The 27690-nt window shown below is 32.1% G+C and overlaps 1 protein-coding gene across 1 annotated transcript in view; it reads left to right on the top strand.

The window, feature by feature from the left end:
* LOC124531439 (T-box protein H15-like) overlaps nt 1-26274 on the top strand; it is a 62676-nt gene extending 36402 nt beyond the window's left edge. The window contains exons 4-6 of the mRNA XM_047106023.1: nt 1516-1789; nt 18586-18821; nt 24287-26274. Coding sequence (XP_046961979.1) covers nt 1516-1789; nt 18586-18821; nt 24287-24602 — 826 coding nt within the window. The 3' untranslated portion in view covers nt 24603-26274. The remainder of the gene's footprint in view (nt 1-1515; nt 1790-18585; nt 18822-24286) is intronic.
* The last annotated feature ends 1416 nt before the right edge of the window (nt 26275-27690 follow it).

Raw genomic sequence — 27690 nt, 5'->3', positions numbered from 1 at the left:
AGGTTATTGAAGTGTCAAAATCAGTTCTTTATTTTGTTACTTTATGTTCAAATATATTTATTCTACATAGAAGATATACATGTTATTAATTGTTATTATTTAACGATGAATTCAAATTTAGAAAACGAATAAAAACTTTGAAATCGCATGGCAAGTCTATGTTTCGAGTGCAAAATCGCAGATTGGTCGTAACTGTGATGTATACAGATCATTACTCGCCACGTTGGGTGGCGTGCAGTGACGTCCTCTCGGGCGAGACATCGCGACATCGCCCTAACGACACGCTCATAAATGCGCCTGACAGCGACTTATTGTCCGATGCGATGAGAGATCCTGCACCACCGATACCGAATAACCGTTCAAAACACACCTTAATACGATTTATTTATGACCAGTGCTTACCTCGACCGAGATCTTCAATGCACGGCGCTTTATCGTCGGGCTAGGGTTCTGGCTGCGAGGATTTTATAGGTTTCTCGCATTTATTATTACACTTATTGGGAGGTTGACACCGCACCCGTGTTTTATGACCGCCAATAATTCTTTCTTTCACTCCTGCATTTTATATTACACACTAGAAATTTCATCGTAAACCTCGAACGATACCATCGACTTATCCATCGTTTATAATGTTTGAGAAGTTAATAGAAACGACGAGCGAGGCGAACGTCCGATCGTGTTAGGGCCGATGAACAAATTGTCGGATGTTATCTTATCTGTAACTACTTGTTTAGCCTTCAAAATTATAAAAGTGCCGTTTAGACATAGAAAAAAAAGGTATTAGGAAAGGTTACGTTATAAATAAGTAGCGGTGAGATGTTATCGCCTCCGGCCGGCAGGAAGCGCTTCGGCCCATTTAGGGGTGCATTAAAATCGAATACATCATATTTGTTTGATTTCCTAGTTCGCGTTTCACCCTGTAATTATACAAGTCACCGTCCGTGGCCGGATCTCTGGCAGTTTTTTGTTAATGCACATTAATCATCTTTTTTTTATTGAGGGCATGTGTTTCGGTTTCGTAAAACACTTTCGGGGATTATAAGGTTTTTTGTATCTTAATGTCTAATTTAGATTTCTGCTCGTCGCGGCCTTACGAGGTCATTAGTGCACAGGGTCCAGAAACGTAAACAAAAAGAAGTTCGCTTGAAGGTCCTAAAATGTGTTTTATGTTTCGATATCTTTGTGTTGTAAAACATTAAAGTTTTCGGTTTCATGTTACTTTTAATTTTATTATTTTAAACATAAAATTATTCATAATGAACCAACCCACCTAATGTTACTCACATATTCAGCACAAGCTTTAATTACAAAATTATAAAAAAAACGGAACGGTGCTTGTACGTTAAATATTTTTGATACTCATAAACTTTATTTCCATAATTAAAATTCTCAGGAATTATATCTGTGGCTCGTATACAAATTTGTAAAGCACGTATTTCCCATGACTAATTTGTCAAAGATAATAATCAATAGATTGTATATAAAGTTAAATATTTGTTGTTTTTTTTTATACAGACGCATGTTCCCGACTGTTCGCGTGTCGTTCGCGGGGTGCCGCGCGGAGGCGAGATACGCGGTGTTGCTGGACGTGGTGCCGGTGGACGGCAAGCGCTACCGCTACGCGTACCACCGCTCGTCGTGGCTGGTGGCGGGCAAGGCGGACCCGCCCGCCCCCGCGCGCCTCTACCCGCATCCCGACTCGCCCTTCTCCGGCGACCAACTAAGGAAGCAGGTCGTCTCCTTCGAGAAAGTCAAGCTCACCAACAACGAGATGGACAAAAATGGACAGGTCAGTAACCTATTTAGAATATTCGTGAAATAATTTAAGTACAATATGAAAATAAACAATACTTAAAATTGTAATGACATGCGTTGTAAAATAATAAAAATAATGCATGAATAGTAAAAGTAAAAGCAATCTTATTAGTTTAATAATTTTTCAATTGTAATGAGTAGGTAACGCTGACATAAGATTATTTTATTATAAACGGTGACACGTTTTCTGAGATGACTCGCGTACGACTTCCTTATGCGTGTGGCAATTTTATAGAATTACGAGTGAAATTGCCGGTCTCAGCGACACCTCGGGCGTCGGGGACAGTGTAATGAGTGCGTTGTTGCCAACAAATTAGTCGCACATGTCGCCGAGCGACAGCCGGCTCACGGCTTCTTGCCTCCGCGTCGCAGGTGCCGATGCAAAATGTCACACAACGACCAATTTAACGTGAACCCCCTCGCTACCGCACTAAAGAAAAACATTCCTCTTCTTTTACTGGATGTTATTTACTTCCGAATTGACACGCGTATTGATTCTATCGCAGAACGGCTATTTAAACCATTGCATAAAGTAATGTCAGAACATATTTCATATCTCCGTTGGTTCTTTCGTTATATGTCAAATATTTATATTTACTGTTTTTATCTCTACGAGTGATCACTAACTTTTGAAGTAAAATGTTACCACAAATGAAATATTTGTCGCTTTTTGTTTATTCTTGAAATAAAAATGTTCAAATGACTATCTGTCCGTCTGTAATTTAATTATAGAAATCACCTTGGTCAGTGGAATAGAATGAGGGACGAGAGAGCAGCGGAATGGAACAGGCTGGGCGTGGCTGTATGATGGATGGACTGACTCCGACGAAAAACGCGTCTAGCTTTAATTGGCTTTCCCATAACGCGAAGTTATACATATCATAACCTTGCTTTCTTTGTACAATGCAATAACGCTCTTTGATACGCACTGATTACACTATTTAAACTAACTTTTTATTGTAATCATATACCACAACAATAAGGACGCACAATATCAGTAGCTATACGAGTTAAGGCAAGATACTATATAAATTCGTTTTGTTATAAAAGTTATAGATAAACAGCGTCATGAGCAATTAATTATTTTATCCGGAAGTAGCGTGGGTCAATCGTTAATACGCGATAACAATGTATTGGCCACGCAATACTGGCATGCGTGTCGGATCGCGCCTAATTGTGGAACAAAAACTCCATGAAACCGACGAATTAATCATTGAGCCGCGATTTTATTACTTGCTTCGAAATAATACGGAAATTACTACTGAATTCCATCGACATGTATTTTAACCACTGAAACACATTCGTTTTTATGAATAAGCAAGATCGACACAGCATTCTTACAAAACAAGATACTTAATTAAAACTGATATAACGATTAAGTCTTTGACTTCTTTTAATAAAGTGTTTGTATATTTTTTACACTATTATCGTTGAATAAATAATACATAAGCTTTGAGATGTAATATTTCGACATTTGTGTTAGCTATTCATATGTAATTTATAACGAGAGACTATGAAAGAGTTTATTGAAAACTTTGCGTAGAATTAATTCAATATTCGCGGCTATGTCATGCGCTATTAAAAGTGTTGAAAATTATTTAATAAATAAAAGTCGCATGCCGTTTAAGGGTTAACTAAAAGCCTATTTCGTGCTTCAGAATCCGGGTCAGTGTTACAATTCATGAGAACGGTCGCACGAAAAGCGGTGATGACGGCTTGCGATTGTGGACCTCACTTCAATCGCCGCCAAGCCCCGACTGGCAACACCGACGTGGAGGCTTGTGTGCTATGTGTAGCGCCCACCGTTAATCTATTTTTAATTTTAATTCATAGCAAACTATAATAAAAATTCATATTCAAAACACGGTCATTTTAGGTTCATCGCAGTGCGCGTTTAATTAATGAAAATATGGAAATTGCTGGTTCAGTATACGGCCGATACTAATGACGAACGTTCGTGATGATTTATGAGTAGCTATTTAACCGTTTATTAAAATAATGAGAATTGTTAAAACCATATAACGAAATTTAAGGTCGATGTTATAATTAACAACGTTTCGAATTATTTGACTTTATTAATGATTACGCGAACTCTTTATTTTTATATATTTTTTTTATTTGTTCTGACTTCGGTACCATTCAGTAGAGTGTACATTCACTATAAGAATCAAACGTGTTTTTATACAAAAAAAAAAACTAATTTTATTCACTTGGTCGTAATGGATCACGTCCCAGGAATAAAATAAATAATAATAATAATGGAAATAGTAAAAGTAAATAACAGCCATTATACGTACTACGAATAGGTTTCGAAAGTCGCCTCTCCTCTCGAAGAAAAAGCTGAGAGTGCAGGTTTCCCCAGAGTTAATTGTAATCTTCGATTAAAAATCATTGACCATCTCAGCTCAAAATTGAATCTCAAGAAACATTTTCTAAAACCATCAATGCGTCTCTAACCTTGGGAACTAAGATGTTCCTTGTGTCCGTAATTATTCTGGTTCGCCTCACCTTGCAAACTGAAATAAAGCAAAATATTGATGTCTCGAAGTGGAATGACTGATGAGTAGGTGGTACCTACCCAGACAGGCTTACAGAGAGCCCTACCATCACTAAATATATATGGTTTGATAAAATATTTTACTAACAACTCTTTAAACTTTACATATACATAGTTTGCTCATATTATAACTGTATTATAAAATTAAAAGCACTAATTTCATCAATCATTATCATACAAGAAATCAATACATTTATATATAATTTAATTTTGCTTCGTTTAATGATATTCGTAATACATAAATAATGTTTATCTCGCTGATGATATATACTCGAGCGTTTTAATTATTCCAAAAAATTCATAATCAATTAATTAAGTTTGAATTAAGACATGTAATAAATATAATATATTTATTGAATTAATATCAACATGTATAGGTATAATTAAACGGTTCAAGAATTCCATAATTATGTTAATATTATACAAAGATTCTAATAATGGAAGCAATTATAATTCGCTTAATATATAATATTAATGTTGTTTGCCTTTCTTAAAGTATACCAATTACGTGTGTTGATTAAATATTTCGCGTTCGGACGGCGATGGACTCTGATGCTGGCGATTAGCCAAACGTCTGTCGTTAGCGAGCTTGTGGAAAATGGTAATGGCAGGGCTTGACTTATGCACTGTGTGGATGTGTCCTTATTTGTCTTGCATGGGGTGTTTCTTTCTAACCACCATATGTAGAAGGTAACTAAAATGGGCATTGTATTTTATATGCTTGTTTGCGTTCAGGATGTTAGTTACATATTAGGGTTGTGTCATTGACCTTTATTAATTAGATTATAGAGCGAATGATATTTCTAACAAAATTGTTCAATAACCTGATTTATATTAAAACTTTTACGGTACATTTTTAAACAAAAACAAGAGGAAAGAGGGAGGATTCCTATTCATGTGTCAAATATTAAGTACCTACTATATTGATATCGTTTCATGAGCCCTAGATAATAGGTACAGATACATGCCTATACATATGTTGAGATGTCAAATCATAAAAAACAAATTAATTTGTAAAGGATTCAAAATAATTTGAAACATTTATAGATTATTGTACGTTTCATATTCAAATGTATTAAAACATTTATAATAAAAAGTCAGCGCTAAATTGTTCGCGCTGCGAGTTCGTTATTAAAATCGTCCAATGAAAATCAATAAAACACTCAGCGCCCGTTCGTTAATGAACAACGACTAACATTAATTCTCAACTCTTTGCGTTTTTAATTACACCTGATATTCACGTCGTTAGCGCAAGGATAAAACAAACAGACAATTTGAATAGTATAAAGTGTTATTTGAATTAATAAATTATAATTTATGTTCGCTGGGAGGTATCCCGCTGTGCGGTTTCCCGTACTCCGTACTCATTAGAGTACAGCAGCTACAGCCTACGTCATTCACATAATTGCCATCAACGACACCACGATGGCTATCATAATTAATGATTACCAGATAAACTCAATAACGAGGTAATGTTGATTTTGTTTAGGAGATTAGGTTTCAATAATATTTTTTATAAAACATAACCTTCGAAGGCTTATAATGTAACCTCGCTCCATCAAACCAACTCTGTTATTCAATTTCGTTTTTATTCAAATACAAAATTTGAATGTTCGAAGTTTTTAAATAATTGAATAGATTATAATGTGATGTTCTTCAATTTATTTATTCTTTGAACGTAGAACTATATTTTGCATAATATTTAGACCGAATAATAAGAACGTTATTACAATAGAAAGTACATGGTTGTTAGTTGTGCGAGTGTGCGAATTCAAATTGGGAACACTTAATTTGCTCGTACTTAATATACACGAAATAATTTGAAAAGTAAAGGAAAACATCGTGATATATATGCGTACATGTATAATTCATGTTTTTCTTCCAAACATATCCACAGTGGAGCAGCTTGACTGAATAATTTAAGCAGGAGGATATTTGTCCCAGCGGTGGGCGATTTCTGGGTTGTAACTAAAAGATGTTCAAACGTTTTGTCTCTATTAAAATTACACAAAATCTAGAACAAATTTATGTTAAAAAAAAACAACATAGATTTTATAATACCATTTAAACAAGTAGCATATCGACGACACCAACAACAAAAACAACACAACAACATTTTTGTACATGTCGACAAGAATGTATAAATTTTACATAAAGTAAAAAATCAAATTAACATCAGCGATTTCGCTGTTGAAAGTTTATGTAAATACATAATTGTAATAAATCATAATAATTACATCTACAGGTGGAAGAATATTTGAATCATAATTCGATTCAAATCCGCTATAATTAAATAAATCAATACCGAGTATCCGTGATCATTTACATAATTTTTAAGGCATCCATAACTCGTCACGTTACGTTGAAGAAAGTGATTTAGTACGAACTGTTAACCTTGGGTATTATAAGTACTAACAAGAGCAAGTTTTAAAGTCAAAATATTTTGCATAAGCTCTTGAAATATTAACTGATATTTCTTATAAACTTTCTGGTAATTTCTTCAATAATAAAAGCCTTCTTATAAAATTTAGCCAAAAAGATGATATGCTTTACTTCATTTTATCTTTAGATCTTATCTTCTCGACTACACATACGATTTAAAGCATCGTATTCGTTCATTTTTTTGCACGAAAATTATAAAATATAAATTAAACGAATGACTGGTCAGAATAACTATAGAATTCATCCTTTCCGAATTTCTTTATCTTTATTAAGAGAAGTTATTATTCAAAATGTTTCGAGTTAAAAATGAAGCCAATCTGTTACATAATTGAATGTTTTGTAATAACAATCTTTAAGATAAAACGTTAATAAAAATAATTATTAACTAAAAACTTAATTATCATTTAGTAAGATAAAATAAAAAATCTAGAATCGTAAACTCGGTATAACATATTAAGTAATTCAAATATGATTAAAGGCGGTTAATTTACTTTGTGGTAAGAGGAGCCATGAATTATTTTTATGTCATAATAAGGGCAATCGTATACGAGCGAGGGGTAGCCGGCGGAAGCGACCGGTGCGTCTGCCCTCTAGTGTATCAATAACCTTCGAACAATTTAAGACTGACTGCCTTCACTTACAAAATAATGTTTATCATATTGTGGAGTAAGATGGGGTCTGTGACTTTATGTTTTAATTCACCTGACTATATATATTTTTAATGGTTTCTAGCAGGAACATCTTAGCGTAGTTCAGAATTAATTTAAAGATATATATGATATAAAAAAATAAGTGAATATTTTCTAAAGTTATAAATAGGTATTGTAATTTTAATGTAATTTAAACTTAAGTAGTTACATTAATATCAAAATTAAATGCCAACATAGTCACGTATAACATCCATCGGTATTTATGAGACACTCGATAATATGTGTATTAATAAACGCATAAAATTTCAAAGGCTGCTTAAGCATTTCGCTGCTTTATCATTAGCGTGTAGAGCGAGGAAACCGTTGTGCGAACCAGATGGCGTGTAATAACAGAGACGGGGTTCATATCCGAGTCAACATGCCAATTTGCAATCATTCTTTTTATGCCAATACTAAGTGTGGTTACTTTGCATCTAGTCCGCAAGTATTACGACTCCCCATCAAAATAGAATGCTTTTAACTAGACAAGAAGTAGTAAACGTTTTACAATTCCGCTCGGAGTTACTTTGTTGCGTACAAATTATATCATAAATATATCGTCTTGTGATTTTAAAAGTAATCATGTAAATTTACTATGATACTTTGTAATAAATAATTTCAATATTCAGTGAAAAAATATTGTTTAAGTTCGTTGAGTAGCGATTGTTTTTTTTTATGTTTTATGTAAATACGCAATAAATAAAGTTTGTATGACGGCGTATAATTTTATTATTGTTTAAGTATAAAGCTTAAGAGAAAGTATGGTTACTAAGAGATGTCGTGGACAGACAATAGTAATGCATAATATTTTCTTAAGTTTAAACCTGACTGTTTGTTTTGCTAGATAATGAAATTTATGATCAACCCACTTGTCTCCTTTGTCGGTACAGACACTAAAAAATCATTTTTATTATAATTTGAACAAACATCTTACGTAACTAGTGACTACGTAATTATATGTCGAGAAGTAAATCAATCAGGATTGATGATAATTATCTGTAACATAGTTTCCATGTCAGTACATCCGTGAAAATTATACGCGCAACCGCTAAAAAGATAGGACGACGTTTAATGATACTTTTTAGGCCATTTACACACTAAATACATTAATAATAATCATCTCCAAACCAGCTGCCGTTAGACGTCGATGCGATGAAATGGAATGCGGTCTAATGGTAAAAGTAAAGAACTGGTAGTTCCATGTATTGTATGCAAATACACGTTCGTTCTGAGCGTGGAGAAGTGAGCTCATTTAGCAGAGTTATGAGGCTCGACTGTCGTTATGACGCGATGCCAATGATAGGAACTCGCGTATTAATCAAACCTTGTAATGATACCCTTTGAGATGCTGGCCATAACGCGAGTGGACCGGCCTCGCGGGGGGCGTCCGCAGCGACAACGCATTTCTCACTTCAATTTGTAGCCGTATTTGTTTTTTCTCTCGTACTATTTTATGTCAGGTGAAGTTTTAGGGTCCAGTTACGAGTATTTATGCGATATTTTATAAAAGAAAAACGTTAAAACAAAAACAACTCATGTTTCATATTTAAAATTTTACAAATATATTTTTTTTATAATAATTCAATGATAAAATATAACACGGAACCCAGTACTAGTTGGCGTCCAAGCGTGCCAGTAACCGATTATTATTTAATACACTTCTCCTTTTTCATTCCGAGGTGACGTTTATCGGAGCTCCCCGGGTGACGGCCGGCGCGACGTGCTCCTCTAGTATGCGTATGGCGATTTACCGCTTTTTCACTCGACTGCCCGTGTCACTCTCTTTACGAGCAAACATTTTATTTGAATATATTTTATTGCTACCTATGTTTTATGATGAACGCGCACCGTTCGGATGCCTTTTTATTTTTCTTAGCCCTTTAAATGTATTTCAACGTTTAAAGTTTAATTAAGTAGCATCGATTAATTACGCTGGATGCGTTTGTAAATTGATTTTTTTGACGGATAAAGCGTTAAAGGGCCGTTTGATAATTCTTACGTATTTTTTTTTTCGCTGTGTAATTCGGTAAAATGTGCACGTCCTGTTTCTCAATTATCTTTAGTAAGACTTAAGATAATGTCATATAAAATTAACCCTCGTTAAGTTTTATCATTTTAATAACAAAAGCTACCGGATTTGATCGTAACTTGGCATTTGGTAATGGTTTCGTAATGAGCTAATAAGAAATTTAAAATGTCTTGTCGTCGCTTCGATTGATGATTTATTTAAGCAATAAATTAAATATCATAAAACATATTTACATGATAGTACTGAGCGAAGTAAAAGTGAATTACAGGCCTGTAAATATAGTTAAGCCGGGTAAATGACCGCTTCAAGAGAACCAATTATTATCTAGATTATTACCTACAGCACGCAGCTCTATCAGGGTGGTTGTGTGGATGAACATTCTATTATATATTAACTCATTAAATATTTGCAAACTTATTTGTTTATCTAGATTTGAATATCGGACCTTCAGCTAAGCTCCAGTTTTCTATCCACTGGGTTATTCGACTTTAAGTTTATGTATAAAATGATTACCAGTAATATTACAAGAACAGTCGTGCGAACCATTATAAATGAATGTTTCTGATAAAAATTCTTATGTTCATTGTATACGTATAACTAAACCAGATAAAAGCCGCTACATTTTTAATTAAATATTCGTAAACACGAACATTTCACGTAAAAGTCATTAAGGCTTAAAATGACCAACAGTGTAGAATAGTTCTACTATTACGTAGATATTATGTACATAATATATTTATAACGAGAAATCCATCTGGACTACGGTCAAGTAAAATTAGGGTATAACTACTAATTATTTAATTAGTTTAATTGCAAATTTCTTCAACGAAAAACTTCAGTTTATCAATGTTAATTTATCATTATTATTCTTTATTCTCTAAGAAAATATTGAATTAAGGTTGATTTTTCCCGCACTTATTCATATAAATGTTTCGTTATTTTTTCTTGTAGACATTTTAAAGAACCGATATTAGATTCTGTTATAGTTTTAGAAGCGGCTAGATTGTCTATTTTGTTTTTGTATAACTTAACATAGTACATATATACGGTAAAAATATTATTGGAATCCAAAGATATCGTATAAAACTTTAACAGACTAGGAGAAGATAGGGGAACTGGCACACATAAATAGTCATTGATACTTTCATAAGTAAAATTAATTCTGAAATATTAATTTTATACATTTAAATTATACAGATTTATATATTTAAATCTGTTTGTTTTTCTTATGATAAAGACACGAGAGAATTTATAAATGTTATTATTACATTTGATACGGGAATTGAAAAATAATTTAATCTCCAATACAAATATACCAATGGTAAATTTGTATCAAAAAACAGCCTGTAAATTCCCACTGATGGGCTAATTATATTCATATTCCACCACGCTGTTCCAATGCGGGTTGGTGGAATGCACATGTGGCAGAATTTCTATGAAATTTGTCACATGCAGGTTTCCTCAAGATGTTTTCCTTCACCGCTGAGCACGAGATGAATTATAAAGACAAATTAAGCACATGAAACAGCGGTGCTTGCCTGGGTTTGAACCCGCAATCATCGGTTAAGATGCACGCGTTCTTACCATTGGGTCATCTCGACTAAATTTTTTATCAATATTAATCAAATAATATTGATTTCAAGTATAAATCCAAAGCTATTAAGTAATAATTCCAAAATCGTCTTTTTACGTCGCGTGTAAGATTATTACAAGCAAAAGGTTGTTTACTTAAAATTAATAGATTATGTTTATTAAGCAGTCGGATTTATCATAATGTGTCATAATATTATTCATGAATATTTATGAGAAAGGTGAACGGGATCCCATAATGAAATCGTGAATGGGTCGTCTCCGAGATATTGGTTGTAACGATTTACTACAATAAAATAAACACTGTTTAATTTTACAAGTCATGAAAGTTTTGTATTATTTTAATTATGAGGTTATAGGTTTATAAAAAAAAACTAAAAACTCCTTTGGTCTTTAACTTTTTTTTTTATTAAGTCTGATTTTTTCTCTGTTTTATTTCATATTCTTTGAAACATCTATTTTATGTTTAAAATAGCTTTGATTGAAAGATAATGCATTACTTTATTATAGTTTTACTTAATTTGTGTAAGTAAATATTCGTCCGTAATCCTCCTTATTCGTAATTGATAATTTATTATAACAAAAAAGTAGTTATGTGTTCGTTTTTTTTATGTTGTAACTTTTAAATCTTTTACGATTATTTTTGAAGGATATATACGTATGTAGATAAATTCATTTTAACTGAATATTCTTCTGACACGATGTACTTTTGTACGAGGTTTCTATTTGTGTGTGGGTAATGTATTTATTTTAATAACAAATAGATACCTTAATGCCATGCCGTACGACAAATAAAAAAAAAGTTTTAAAGTGTAACTTATTATTATTACATCCATTGTATTCGTTGTACTCAGAAGAATCACTACTAATTGAATTTTGATGAATTTTGCGGTTTGTAGAAGCCGTATTAGGTATATCGAAACAAAATGAAACAACATTTGAATCGAATAATGTTTATAGTGTAGTTATTGTTAAACGCGATTTCGTTTTTTTTAACGGATCGTCTAATCACTCACTGGCGTAATATACGGTTCTAAGTAAAATAATAAACTCTGTTGATATGAAAAAAACAACAAAAGAAGCTTGTTGATGTGATATTATCAAGCCTTATATTGGTAAAGGATTATTCCGTTTATAGTTTTTATGTATCTTGAAATTTATGAATACAATATCAATAAAAAATGTTTTTAAATAGGTAGGTAAGGTTAACAGCGTGTTTTAAAGTCGGTCGTATATCACAGGGATTACTTTCACACTTACCTAAGTCAGCTTCGCGTGAACACTAGCGCGTCAACCGAACTTTCTTCTCGAAGGTTAAACAGTTATATAATGATTGAAGCAACAATAGACATCTCACAACTAAACAAAAGAAAAACGAATACTACGATTACTTTTCATTCACAGACAAAAACATCTTTCAATAACTCGATTCTGCTCAAAACTTCCTACTTTACATTACTTTACGGTTGTCGGATATTGATATATAGGTACTTATTAAAAGTTTTATTCCAATTAAATATTTATGAATTATACTTTATTGCTCACCACAAAAAACAAAAAAAGGAAGTAACGTAAAAACAATAATTTTTATCAATGAGCAAGAGGTATTTTAGTGAAAAACTCAACAAATTGTAAAATTTGTTAAATCGTCAGAGGCATCAATCCCGCGAGCTAGAGGTGAAGGTCAATGTATTCTTATCAATTATATTACAATACCATTATTGTAAAATAAGTAAAAATCACCTTGACATTATACGTCAATTAACTCGTCACGTTAATAAAAAATAAATATAATATAAACACATTAAAATCTAGACAACTTAATAACGCTAATATGAAATATTAACACATTGCAATTTTATATCGGACCAGTTTTATTTATAACCCGGATGAAATCGCTAATGAGTTTATAAATGAATTTAGTCCCAGACTTGAGAGTTTAGTCTAAATATTAAGTATTAAGAAAACACTTGACTCAAATAATTAATCATAAGCAGCTGTACTGTACAGTCACATAAATAAAATATGTGTAGGTACCTAATAACTTTAAAGATTAATTATTATTTATACTACGAAATTGTAAATCATTTAAAAATATGATTGTTACTGGTATTATACATATTATTATTATAATATTCTAAAATGACAAACTGCAGAACCTAACCTTAGGTAGGTACAACCTACTTACTTATCAAATCTAGAACATATATACAGGTAATTATTATCATTTTCGCCAGTTGGTAAATTTTAAGTAGAAAGCTGGTTTCAAATGTATGTAGCATATTTTCTGTATTTTGTCATGTTGTGTTTCAAGCCTAATAAAAAGATCGAGAAATCCGCTAATTTAAAGCATCATTTTTCATCGCTTACCGCTGATGTTGACTTAACCTCAATGATGTTATCGGACAATCGCGCACAATATTAAGTAATAAATTGATGCCAATGAGAATTTTATACGTGCATGTACCACCTACGCGAAAGAAAGTAAAAGTTTTATATCGATAAAAGATATTTATCGCTAATATTTGATAATAATGACTATTAATCATTTCGACAAATTAATGATTACGTTGAAGAGTGCGTGAATGAATACATCTAAACATATTTTATACTTTTAATAATAATTAACTATATTTTTTTTACCTATTTCAGTGTCAATGTGGTTTAAATATAAAAATATTGTTTTTCATTTCGTTGATTTTTTTTTATGGTAATATAACTGTACAAATTATCTATATAGGTAGTATTATATAGTTTACACGGTGGTTTACTTTGACTTTGCTTGTCAAAAACTTACCAGCTACGATACTTGTAATAACTATTTTAATTATTTATAATGTAATACGTACAGTTATTTTTTTGCTTTTTAGCGGACAAATGTCACGTTAATTTATAGGTGTGACATTGATTTCATTTACAATATATATTTGCATGATTTTATATACATAGCTCCGTGTATAGCGAACATAAAACCGTAGAGATAATTTTAAAGTAATAAAATGTCAATAATATATTGGAACGGATTTAAGAGCGCGATTGTTCACGCCCACGCAACACCACGTCGAATCTGTTGACATCTTGTATTGAATGGACACACCATGTTTGCATAAATATATCCATTATTTTTATTGGTTAAATGACAGTTCGAATAACATTACTTTTTTTTTATGCGCGATGCTCATTAATATTTTCATAATTAAATATCAATATTTGTTTTCGTAAACACTTTATCATTATTTATGAATAATGATTAGGATTTTGTAAAGTCGACCTTGTTATCTATCATTAATCTTTATACATTCACAATTGAAAGTACCAATGGTTAAGATGCGATGAAAATATAAAAAAGTAATAGATTTCAGTATTTAATTTAATGATTATTAAAATTTAAAAGACCAATGTCCTTATGACCTCCCGATTACAAAACCGTAATGTAGGTACCTATCTATTAATAGATATTTTGTGTAATATGACCCTGACTGTAATTTGGTAATACGTTAATTTTTTTGTAATTTTGAAGATTTTATTTAATGTTTATTTGATACTTTCTCTAACACAAATATTTATTCTTATTAAAACAATAAACTTATACACATAAGTATTTTGTTGGTTATTGTATGTCTATGGAAATAAAAAATTGGAAGTTTTGTTAGATAATTGAATATCAGATTAAATGATAACATGGCAGGCCCGCGTCGCCGGTGCGCGGTAGGTACAAATGGGGTAATTTGTCGTCGTGGTGGTGCGGAGGCGAAAATCCGTCGTAATCCGCGGCCTCGCGCGCTAATCGAAATATCGACGCGCGGCTTATTGACGGCTCGGGCCCGGTCGTGCCCGGTCGAATCGTTTATGCATTCCATATTCAAAAGATACAGATAACGTAAATGGATTTTACAAATATCTTCCTATTTGAAATTAACGGTTTTTTTTTATTAAATAAGGAGACTATAAAACTGTCTGGAAAAAAATAATTTATCTTACTTACCGACCTATACGAGACTATATTTATTCAAAACCAATACCTATCAAAAATGTTTATTCTTTAATAGATATTTCTAGAACTACTAAACTTAGAGTAGGTACATATATAAAAATAATTAATTCGGCATTATTTAAGTTCGTGATAAGGTAACTGCTCAAAGAAATCCGCGATTTGCATTCAATGTCAAAAGTTAAACGATACAAGTAAATAGATAGAATAGGAAAAATCAAAAATTAGTCACTTATTTGATTTACACAATATTTTTAAACTTTTCAAATAAGGGACTAAATAAATTTGTCAGATTATATTAAGACGTGCTACCTGCCCGACGGTCTGGAGCGATGTGTCCCCCTCCGTCCGCCATACCGCTCCTCCCCACGGCCCTCCCAACGCCCCCCACCGCAATTATAGCACTGCGGTTACCGCTACGCCATACATTACTTTATTCTCGAAGTATTAAAGCTTACTATCTTTTGATATGCTTAGTATAAGAAAGGGCGTCCGTACATCCCTTTAGCAGTGTCGTCGCCTACGTAGGTACGTAATACTATTATAATGCTCTATCAAAACGTATGTCTATAATGCAGTAATGAGAGTTCACTCTACTTGAAATAATACTCAACGATTATAGAAGATTTATATATACTTACCCACGTAACTGATACTTATTGTATATATACCTACATTTATGTCGGAAAGGTTAATGAACCTTTTGTATTATCGTATAGTATTGTTATTATTTAGTGTGTACTTTTCGATTGTTAAGTTTACATCATTATACTTATTGAAATTTAAAAATGTTACAAAATACAAGTAAACTTTAAATGTAGCTATGTAAGTTAATTCCAATTAGACAATAATTAGAGAAGAGATCTTTGGTATGGTTTTCAGTTGGTAGATACCGATAAATAGTCTTAGGCAATTGTTGTATTTATACCTACTCTACCCATGTCTTACTACCTGGTTGTTCTTGCTTGTATGTTACTGGGTTCGATTTAAATCAAATCAAACATCAACCTTTACCTTGATGACGAATCAAAAGTGCCCGTAAAAGCCTACTTGAATAAAGTTTATTTTGACTTGATTAGATTTGAACAAACTATTTTTTTTTTGTTTGAATTCGTAAAACAAAATAACCAAAAAGTGGGCAAAATCACTTTGATTAATAAAATCAAAAATCTGAATTTTCATCATAGTTATGTTTCTAATTCGTCGACTGAAACATCAAGAATCACTTTGAATTAACGACAAATACATTAATAAAATAAGGCGTTGTAGATGAAATGGCGAGGTCGATTTTAGGTATCTCAAAAGATATAAAGATGTTGAGAATGAGAATTGTTTTGTTTTCAAAATGTATGTTGCTCCCCCACAGGGATAATGTTCAATGAATGCTATGTTATAGGTATGGGTGCGTGATTATAATACAGGCTGAAGTGGTTTGCAATTTAGAGAAATACCTAGGACCTTGTGATTTTTGTCACACCCAGCATCACAACTTGCAGTTGCATTTACCACAAGAACATTGGTTATTTAGATACAACGTTTCGTTTCTTAAATATTTTAGTTTTTTTTTTTATTGAACAAATATCCAAAGTTTACCAATTAATAAGCCTAAGGAATTGTAATTTCTAGTTCTATTGTTCAAATTTGTTATGGATAGAGAAAATCTTCATATTTTAATGTTATTAATAGGTACGACACAAAGCAGCCCAAATTAATATAAAAATAAAACCTTAAAATGTGATTTACGAGCACTGAGCTAATAATTAATTAGCTATGTCAATAGCAAAAACGAAAGTGTAGATACCGTCATGCAAAGGCAATTAATTTTTAATAAACTGACAATATAATGAAGGCTATGCGCCATACAAACGCATTTAACCTGAAACTAGGTGACTAATCTCTGAAATATTATGTTAAATTAATAATTATTTGACTTGGCGGTAATGCTTTGTGTATAGGTACTCGACTGGGTTAGGCCTACCCATTCATCATATTTTCTACCCCCAACAGCATAACTAACATCAAAATTCTTACGGTATCAATATCTTTGGGCAGTGGTGAACACTTACTGTCTTTTAGCCAATTTTCTCGTCTGCCAATCAAAGAAAAATATTGTATTGAAAAATTGTATCATCCCATATATATTTTTGGATTTTAAGTGCCAAAAAGGCACAGATTATAACGCCAATGTCACCTGCGAATATCTTCCCAATATATTTGTTTCAACAAAAGTATTTTAGAATATTTTGACAACTACTGCTTACATTTAACATGACGTAAGTTTTTGATTTTTAAGCATAAAGGTATAGAAATTGTTTAAGTATATCGGTTCGATAACGGTAACTTATTATATGAAATTGGTGAATTGTGCAAAACAAATACAAAACAATTTTTCTACGTTTTCAAATCGCCCACTGTCGAAGACAGCAAATATTTGTTCCGACCAAATGTATTTATTGTGTTGATAAATGTATTCAAATAGCGAATTCAGCGATTATTCATTTAGACACAGGTGTGGAAAATTAAAGGTTCTATAATGACAAGAGCCACGCCCGTTTCGCTTTGATGACGGCGTAAATAAATTCACATTATCTTTTTCATACTTAAATATACCTGGTGTGTTTGTATCTGACCATTAGTTTATTTAAATATTATCTCAAATCTCAAGCCGACTTTACTCAGTTATAATGTTATTTAATATTATACATAAAATTTAAAAGTAGGCATATTTTTAATTAACAAAAAACCTCATAAGAACATAGTCAAATGATTTAATCGACAAGTACATGCTACGTTTATCTAAAGACTTACAACGAAAAATAATTTAAGTACAGAAAGAAACGGAAGTAAAGAAATAATTAGGAAATCCCCCGTAACATTGTAACAGAGATAACGTTATTAATAACACAAACGAATCCACAATGAATCGGCTCTCTTGAAAAACGCAATTATGTAATAAAAGTAAGTAGGCAGTCAAATTAATTAACGAACGTTAATTATACCATCAGCGGCGAGTGTCGGCTATCGCGCGTCACATCGCCCAATTAATTACAATGTAGCGATGAGAAATCACCAACACTATCATTAAGTAGATAAAATTAATTAATTTAACAAGAAAATAGCATCTTCATCTGTTTTGGGAAGGCAGAAGCCAAGTGTACTTCAAATATCGACACTATCTTACACGACAAAAAAATATTGATTTTAAATACTAATGAGAAACACAAAACATTTCACAGACAACACGTTTCTTAGTTTGTTTAGTAGATTACAATTAGATTTAAAACTATGTATAGACATTATAAAAAAATCTAAATATTGATGTATATGTAACAATAGTAAATTATATTTTTTTTATCTAACGTTATGTGTGAGTATGGGCATGCATTTCAAATATTTTATCGGTAACACTAATTTGAGTATCATGATTTATTTTTAATTCGATTTTGACAATTACAATTTTCTTCCTTTACAGATAGTCCTGAACTCCATGCATCGATACCAGCCGAGGATACATCTCGTGAAGGTGCGTGAAGGAGGTGGCCTCATCACCGATTTATCGAGAGAACAGCATAGAACATTCGTATTCCCGGAAACTGTGTTTACTGCGGTCACAGCCTATCAAAACCAGCTGATCACCAAACTGAAGATAGATTCGAATCCTTTTGCGAAAGGTTTTCGAGATTCGTCTAGACTTACTGATTTTGACAGGTAAGATTTTTTATTGTAATGTCAAGTTACAAACAATAGTTCTTAAATAAAATTATTTGTGTTCTGATTTTTAAGATACCTACTTGAGCGATATAGCAATAATAGCACTGGAACTATCTTAAATAATCGAACATCTGTATATAAAATCGTTGAGTATGTAAGTTATTTTTAGACATGTACAATCTGCTATTAAGGTAATTACGAAAGCGATTTTTTGCTAAAATTAGCACCTATTACTCAGAGCAACGCAGGAATGACGGACGTGGCCACGTGTTAGTGCAGCCGACTGTTAGCCGATTGCGGCGCTGCAGGCGAGTTTGATAAATTGGCAGGTTATTAGCAACAGTTGAAAGGCATTAGGTCGACCGCCCTGCAATTTGAGCGGCGGCTTTTATGAATAAAAGATTAAAAACTCGCCTCATCTGATTGCAGCTGATACTATGTTCAATGCCGATTGGAGTGCCCGTTGTTATACCCTATCAGCTTAATCGACTCGCAAAATAAGATTATGGCTTTAAAATATTTCGGAATTTATGGCGAATCTGATGTTGCTCTGATTTAAAAGTTTATTAGTTAAGGCGATTTTATTTCTTGTACGTAGTATTATTTAGTAAACTTCGTTTAAGCTATGGCTGGTGATTATTTATATTGAAATTTTCCATGACATTAAATATTAGTAATAAATCTAGGGCACGACTTGCGACTACTTTCGATAGCGACATATTTTACTGAATAATATTATGAATGATCATTAGCAAAGTACAAATATGACTGATCATTCGCTATTTACGTGTCGTTAGATCATTTATCTCATGACAAGAATTATTTTAAACATATTTATCGATTGCAAACATTGGTTAACTCTGTGACAAGTAATTGATAATGTTACGATAATTTATAATTATAATGTTTACATAATGTACAACCTTTAAACTTGCTGAGGCAATCGGTGCGGAGAGTACGAAAAATGTTATAATAGAAATCCAAAAAACATTAGGCATATGTCTTAAAAAACAATCTATGTACTTGTATTGTATAGAACTAATAAATCCACACATTCTTTAATAATATCACAGGTAAAATATTTCCGATGAAAATTCTTTAAGAGACTTAAAGAATATGAATAAGGAAAGAAAATTTAACTTTCTTAAAATTCAAAGCCGATTTAAAAGGTGTAAAAGTATTCTTCCTAATTAAGGTTCTACAGACGTCCATTAACCGATGGCGACAATATTTACACCCATAAATACGGGTTATGAATGCGATTTTAAAACGCTCCGTATAATTCTGATTTCCACTCATTACTTTTAAGTTGAGCCGTCCGGTGCGAGGCGAGAATTTGCCGGAGGCCGTAATCGCAGGCGTTCCCATGAGGGGCACTACCTTTGTTTCTCATTTCGCACTCGACTCGCGTCGATTTCGTAGTCGGGTGTAACAAATGTAGACGATTTCGAGTTTACACGTTCGAGGATATGCGGTTACGAGATGTGGGCGGGTGCGGCGTGTGGAAACAGCGCACGTCAACAGCGCGCGAGCCGGCGGCGTCGGCGCGCGTAATCACAGGGCTCGCTCCTCATTATGCCCTAAACGACAAATTAAAGCGCATTTCTATTATCTGCCCATCGTCGGTGTGATGCACGGACCGGTTCCACGGCATAACGTGCTCAAAACGATTCGTGTTCAACCGTCGCGAAATGTGCAAAAACGCTTTATACATTTAAACCTACCTACGTTTCAATAGTAAGTGTCGATTTACTAAATGCATCTACATACTCGCATATATGAAGTAGACTGATACTCTTTCGATATAAAAGATTTCTTTTTGATTCATTGATATTCATTACGAAAAAAAAATATCATCAACAAATTGAAATGTCAGATAAATTTTAAAGCAATTCGTTGGTTGATCTGAGTTGAAATGAGGAGTAGTTTATTGAACCTATTAGTAATGTAATCTCGGGCGCGTCACTGTGTGCTACTGATTCGTATTAATTGATACAGCGCGATGATAGTTCTCTCGTGATTGACGGCTAATTCGAGATGCTATCTATGCATTACCGAGCTTCCTCCGCCCGCTACCGTTCTTACATCTAAGTGGAAGATAATTAAAAGAAATAAGTATTTATTAATTTTTTATATGAATTAGTTATGATTGGAATTTAATGGTGCGAAGAGTGCGTATCAAAGTTGGTTATCAATATCCATATACTATTAAATGAAATCGATTGTCTGTTTTTTACTGATCCATTATAAGAAAAAGTTTTTGCTTTGAAAATATTTTAAATAATTTTGTACCGTTAAAACAAAGAAAGTTGGCAACTCTTTTCTTTGTCGCACCGCCAAAAAATGGAACTCTCTATCAGCACACGTGTTCCCCTCCTCTCATAACCTGGGTGCCTTCAAACTCATTCTTGCGGTACTAGTCGTCTTCGCGTTTGGACGCCATTTCCACTTACCATCAGGTGGAGTAGAGTCCTATGCCTACCTGGATAATATATAAAAAAAAAACTTTAATTATATTTGGATCCAAGTGTACTAGGTGTGAGTAGGTATATTTATTACTCAGCTGGCTTCTGTAGGCTCGAGAGCGAATATTATAGCCTCGTAATTCAGTCCGAGTGCTCGCTCGATCGCATCGAATAGTGAATGCCCTAGCAGAACTGTCATTATATAAATTATTTTGATGCTATTTCTAAACGAAAACTCAAAGAAAATAATATTCGGTCAATCTCAAAATCTCGACCACAACAATTATTTTAAATTTCGAATGTAAAATTTTAGGTTATTTGTAAATTACAAAAAAAAAACTATACAGTTTTACCTGTGTCACGTGTTCAAACCAGTTAGGGTTCAATTTCATGTTATATTTTCAAAAAAATTGAAGTACCTAATATAATATAATTAATGAAATTATTAACATTAATATTCTAATTTATAAAATTTAATATGACTTTTATAACAATACATTTCGTCCAGAAATCAATTTACCCTTATATTATCAACCATTAAACAATATAACACGGAGAAAAATGACGTAATTTAAGACTAAACGAACTGAGCCTTAATGACTTCCTCCGCTGACGTCCGAAATTGAGCTGAGAATAAGTATGATAAATTGGCATAGTGTGGGAATATTATTTTCAGGTATTAATTAACAAAACGCCCTCCTAATCAGAGCTAGTTTTTGGTGGTCGTTTAGATTAACACTCGAAATGATTTTAAAGCTTTATTATTTTTTAATTACGCAGACAAATATACAAAAAAAGTTATAGTTTTCTGTATTATTAATCGAATGATGTCAACGCATTAATGCTTTGCAATAATTATTTATTTTGTATACATGAGAATATAAATTCAATAAAACCTTCTTACGTATAATAAATTTATTTACTTAGCTACTTAATAAATAAAAAATATTTTGATTTCGATGAATAAATTGCAATTTTCACCATATAAGATAATTATTCTATTACCATAGATTAATAAATCGTTGAATAGATTCCGATAATTAACTAATAGTGCCGTTCATCTAGAAAACTATCGATGTTATCGCTAAGTGACATATCATTAGGTCTAATAGAGAGGTGGGCCCGACATAAAGAAGTAGACGTCAATGAATTATGCATACGTGTTAAAATAATTTATATTTTTGTTAGATGTTTTGTGTTTATCGTAAAATCCGACTTGGCGTCGATACCTGCAGTCCATACCTACGTAGCCTCTTATAGCGCCGCCCTGTAATTTGCCGGCGAGAGTTGGCTATTACCGCTGATACCGAGATCATAATAAATACCCCATTAACGCCCCCATAGCACCCGAAACGACATAACATAATATCCTCACACTCAGCTTAGAATTATAATAAGTATAGTGTTGGCATTATACTAATCACTGAATTCAAATTGACATTATTGAAAAATTTATATAAAAGAGTACGTACGGAACAAAAAATTCCTTTGTCCTATTAACGCATAGAAATACCTTCATTTGAATCCGAAACACAAAGAGATTTGACACAAGTTTTTGACATGTTGCGTTTAGAACAAGCCAAATGTGGTATAACTTTTACTGACGTTTTACCGCGGTAGGTAAAATGTCTGTACTTCCTCTTAATGCTTAATTACTTTTCACTTATAAAATGTATGCGACAGTTGAGATTAAATATCTATATTTTTTTTAACCAAATAAAAGATCACAGCGTGATACATTAACTTGAAATATATGAAGAGAAAATGATGATCGAATAAATCAAAATATTATAATAACTTAACAGAAACTTAACACTCTATAATGCGTTTTAATATCAAGGTCTATTAGGGGATATTACTGTAACGTGTGAGAAGATGCGTGAGATGATACGAGGCAGCTATAACATTAACACCCGCCATTATCCTTTCTGTACGAATTAACGTTTCTAATAAAAAATGTATATTTCGGTTATCATCTGTGAGCACTACCTGTTTTAATACCGAGACCGGCGCCTGCGGCCTCGCCGGTGATAGATTAAATTCGACACGGCATCTCGTGATGTCATGCCAATTTTGAGCCCCATCTCGAGTCAGCTACATCGTCACGCTCATTTACCACTCAGTTCATATCTCAAAACGCACAGGCCGTTAATAACACCATTCGAGATAGTATCTGAGGCGCGTTCGCATGGAATAACCTGTTCCATTCTTATTGAGCGGGCGTGATCTGTTACGAGCTCGTTAGAACAGTTTTGCTGAGCAGAAATAGCGTGCTAGCGGGAAACGCGGTGGTGGCGACAGCCTCCTGGAATCTATAAAGAACATCACGCACTAAAAGGCTCGGGACGTGCCCGCCTCGTTAACTCGGCATTCGGAAATATATTTCAACGAAGTACTAACTGTTTACTAAAATTTCAATGAGTTTTCTCACGATTGCATAACAAAATATCGTCGATATATTCGACACGTACTCATTTCTTACGTTAACTGTTTTAAGACGGAATGTGTTAACAGCATTGAAGCGAAATGAAAGTTACGAAAGTATGTAACGCTGTGACACGACGGATATCAGGACTGCGTTGTTATATTTATAAGTTAAGTTCGCGAGTATAATAACGTTTTATGAGATTCGAAAACACGTGGCCCGGCGGTGGCCGCTGCATTCTGCGAACTCAATTTTATAGACCATGGCCCGCTGAAAGCTAACGAACAGACGAATGCGCTAAACGCAATGTTCTTAGAATTCGCAGCGTTTTAGTTGAATATGCTAACAGAATATGATACATGTTGAGATAGGTCTTCGCATCGAGTTACTTGAGATTAAATTTGAATTGTGAAGTTAACCTGTACATAAAATTAATGTCCTCATTTTCATTGAAATTAGACGTTCAATGATTTAAACTTTATATCTGTTGACGTAATTTATTATATAAATTTATAGACTTATATAAATATAAAATGTAAGTTTATTTAAAGTATATTTTCTTTAATCTTCAGAGATCCGATGGAGTTAATGCTTATGGAACAGCAGTTGCTACGATCTCCTCTGCGACTTTATTCCGGAGCAACTGACGCAAGCGAAGAAGCAGAGAAACGAGCAGCTTGGGCGAGAACTCCGCCTGCCTTGCAGTTGCTCGCGCTCGGGGGTCGAGCTTGGCCATCAGCCTGGCCACAGCCACTGGCACTACCGCCGGACCTTTGGCTGCAGAAACCGCCGGCGCCTCTGCGCTACTGTCCCTACCCTCCCCCCACGCATCCCTCTGCGCCTCCCTCGCGTTCGGAACACGCACCGTCACCGAGACATCCCATGTAAAATACTGTGACAAAAACTTGATCCAAAGTGCTGTGAAACGTTCGATAACCGTTGAGACTTGTGGACGTTAATATGAGTCTAAAAGGTACCTATTTAATGTAAGGTAATCGTGTAATTGAATATTATCTATAGATAAACATTAGTAATTTGAAGGTTCCTACCCGAATAATAATTTTAACTGTATAGATAGAAAAATTTAGAAGACAGTTACCTGCGTGTATAATTTTCTAAATCATTTAAGTGTCAGTCGCGAAAAAGTTTTTTTTTTTTAAACATTAATAAAAACATGTACAGATAACGATTAAAAAAAAAGCGTTGTAAAAATAGTAACCAAAGAATTCGTAATTGAATTGTACTTGTAACCACATTAATTAATATTTATTTAAGTTTGGTAAAAAGTAACTAAAGATTAATCTATTATAGATAAAATAGTATCTATTACATAACAATAACTGATTTTAAGCTTAGACATTCCATTTTTACATTGACTTTATAATTTTACTAATATTTAAAGTAAACATTAAGAGCAGATCGTTTAAAGACATACTATACAAAGTTCGTTCGAACTTTATTAAAGATATCAGTTTAATAATGATTTTGTTTCGATGTATTTTTTTGGGAAAACAGTGATATAAAATAAATAATAGATTTGTGTACATTTTAGGTTATTTATTTATATTCCATGTATAATATAAGCATAACAGATATTATATTTGAAATATTTCATAAGTTAAGTATGTGACTTAGTTTGAAAAAAGAAATGACACATAGATTTAATATCGGTTGTCAAATTTGTGTTGGTTTCTTTTCTTTATACATGACAACGACATCACAGCATTCAGCCATGTCTTTAGCTCAAAGTAGTATAAATTTTTGTATAATTGTCATTATAAAAATATTTTTTGTAATGTATGTTGTATTCATTAAATAAATATTAGTTGAAAATTAAGTTATACTAAATAATAAAAAAAAAAATGAAATACAAACTTTTCAAATAAAAAATAAATAACTTATGGAATATTTAGTATAATTGTAAAGTCTACAATTTAATGTATTTAATAAAACTTGTATGTATTGTATAGTGGTTGATTAAATTATTTTTGTAGTTTAAGCACTGTATATAAGGGGTCACGTAGTTGTTTGTAATGGATAAGAGATTTTGGAAAAAGTAATTTGTAGAGGAAATAATTATGCGTATCTGCTCACACCATCTTCAAATTTTTCTTTTTTTACAATTAATACTTTATTGAACCGTATGTTAATAATAATTATCTTAGCAAATGATAGAAAAAAAAACTCTTCCTGCTGTTAGTATTTTAATATTGAGATTGAGAAGGATCTATGGAGGAGACTTCAATAACTAACATTGCACAATTTACTCCACAATGTAGTATTTTTTGGTGGGGTTGTTAATTGAATTTCAAGTAATTAATCTAATATATTTGTTTATGTGTCATTAAAAATAACACTAATGTCATGAAAGTATTTAATATTTAATAAAATGTGAGAAAGAAAAATAATAATCAGTAATTATTTTATAACCTATTGATATTTAATTATAAACTGTAATCAAATGTATTTATTTTAAATATGTATTTTTTATGATGTGAGCAGTTCGCTAACGTAGTGACACATATCAGGGTACAGCCCTAAGTGTTAATAAATTAAACAAATGAAATAATTGTTTTATTTTAAGTACCCTTATCACTAAGCTAATTAATTAGTAAGTATTTATTTTAGTACAATATACGCAACACTCATTCTATAGACTTCCGTATCATTATGGCAGCATTCATGCTTCTAGGGTTGCCAGATGTAATATTCATTTCTGATAATTAAATGAATAAATTATTTTTTATAATAAATAATTGATAAATAAACTTTATCGTTGTACTTTGCATAAATATATCTATTGTGTCAAAATAGATTCTTCTTTAGTCTGTTTATTCTAGAATCCCGATTCGATTTTTGGCTTTACCTATATTTCATTCAACTGAATATACAATCACAAATCATATAATATATCTTACTTAAAAAGCATAATATAATCTAATAATGATCTAAGCTGCCGTCAAAAGTATTTATTCAAATAACTTGTTTTTTTTTAAGTTATTTTTTCTATTTTTTTAACAAACCAGTATTTTTATACAGTTGCAAATGAAGTTTTCCAAGCTTGCTTAGCTAAATGAAGTTGTCTAATATGACTACATAATATGTGGATGTGGATATGGATACATATTGCGATGGCCTTTTAAGATATAACTTACTATAAAGTCTGCGCTGTTTTATATTAGTATAAATAAAAAGACTGCTCATTATAAAAGTCAACGTCAATAATAATTAAAAATAAAATATATTTATTGCATTTATTGTAAACTATTACACGCCTGTCTATCTATATATAAATGGAATGGATGGAAAATAAAATTAAAAAAAAATAATTGTTTGTTATAACAGCTCAATATAAAAGTACAAAAACATATAAACATAGAAATGTATACATTTTTTACATTGAACAAAGTACGTATATTTAAAACATAATCTGTACTATTAACGATCAATTTATAAAATAAGTATAGAAAAGTAGTAAATAATATATGTACCTACACAAGTAGGTAGGTATATTAGTAAAAAACAATATAATAACAAAAATGCCCTAAGACTACAAATTACCCCGAGATTTTATATATACCTTATTAATTTTTTTTATTAGATAATGTGCAACTTGACGAACTCTGTTGAAGTCACCGTGAGTGAAATGATCCTTGAAGTTTTTTAATCACATGTTTAGAAGTGACATATTTTTTGATGCAACATAAAGTTATTCTAAAATAATTAAAAAAAAAATGAGATATGAATGTAAAAAAATACTATAGAGGAATAATTAATAAAAAAATTCAAACTTCGAATACAATGTTTAGAATAGGTAACTGGAGAATTTTTTGAAAAACATATCGAGAACTTTAATTTAGATAGGAGATATTATGTTTCTTTGTGGTGTAGACTACAAATAATAACCTCATCATTTTTATTTCTGTCTTTATTAAGTGTCATTAGGCATTATTAAGCGTATATATCGATGATGATC

Source organism: Vanessa cardui, chromosome 7 (genome assembly GCF_905220365.1).
Source record: "Vanessa cardui chromosome 7, ilVanCard2.1, whole genome shotgun sequence".
In the NCBI taxonomy this organism is placed as follows: domain Eukaryota; kingdom Metazoa; phylum Arthropoda; class Insecta; order Lepidoptera; family Nymphalidae; genus Vanessa; species Vanessa cardui.
The sequence above is the reverse complement of the archived record's forward strand: the minus strand, read 5'-3'. Positions and strand labels throughout refer to the sequence as shown.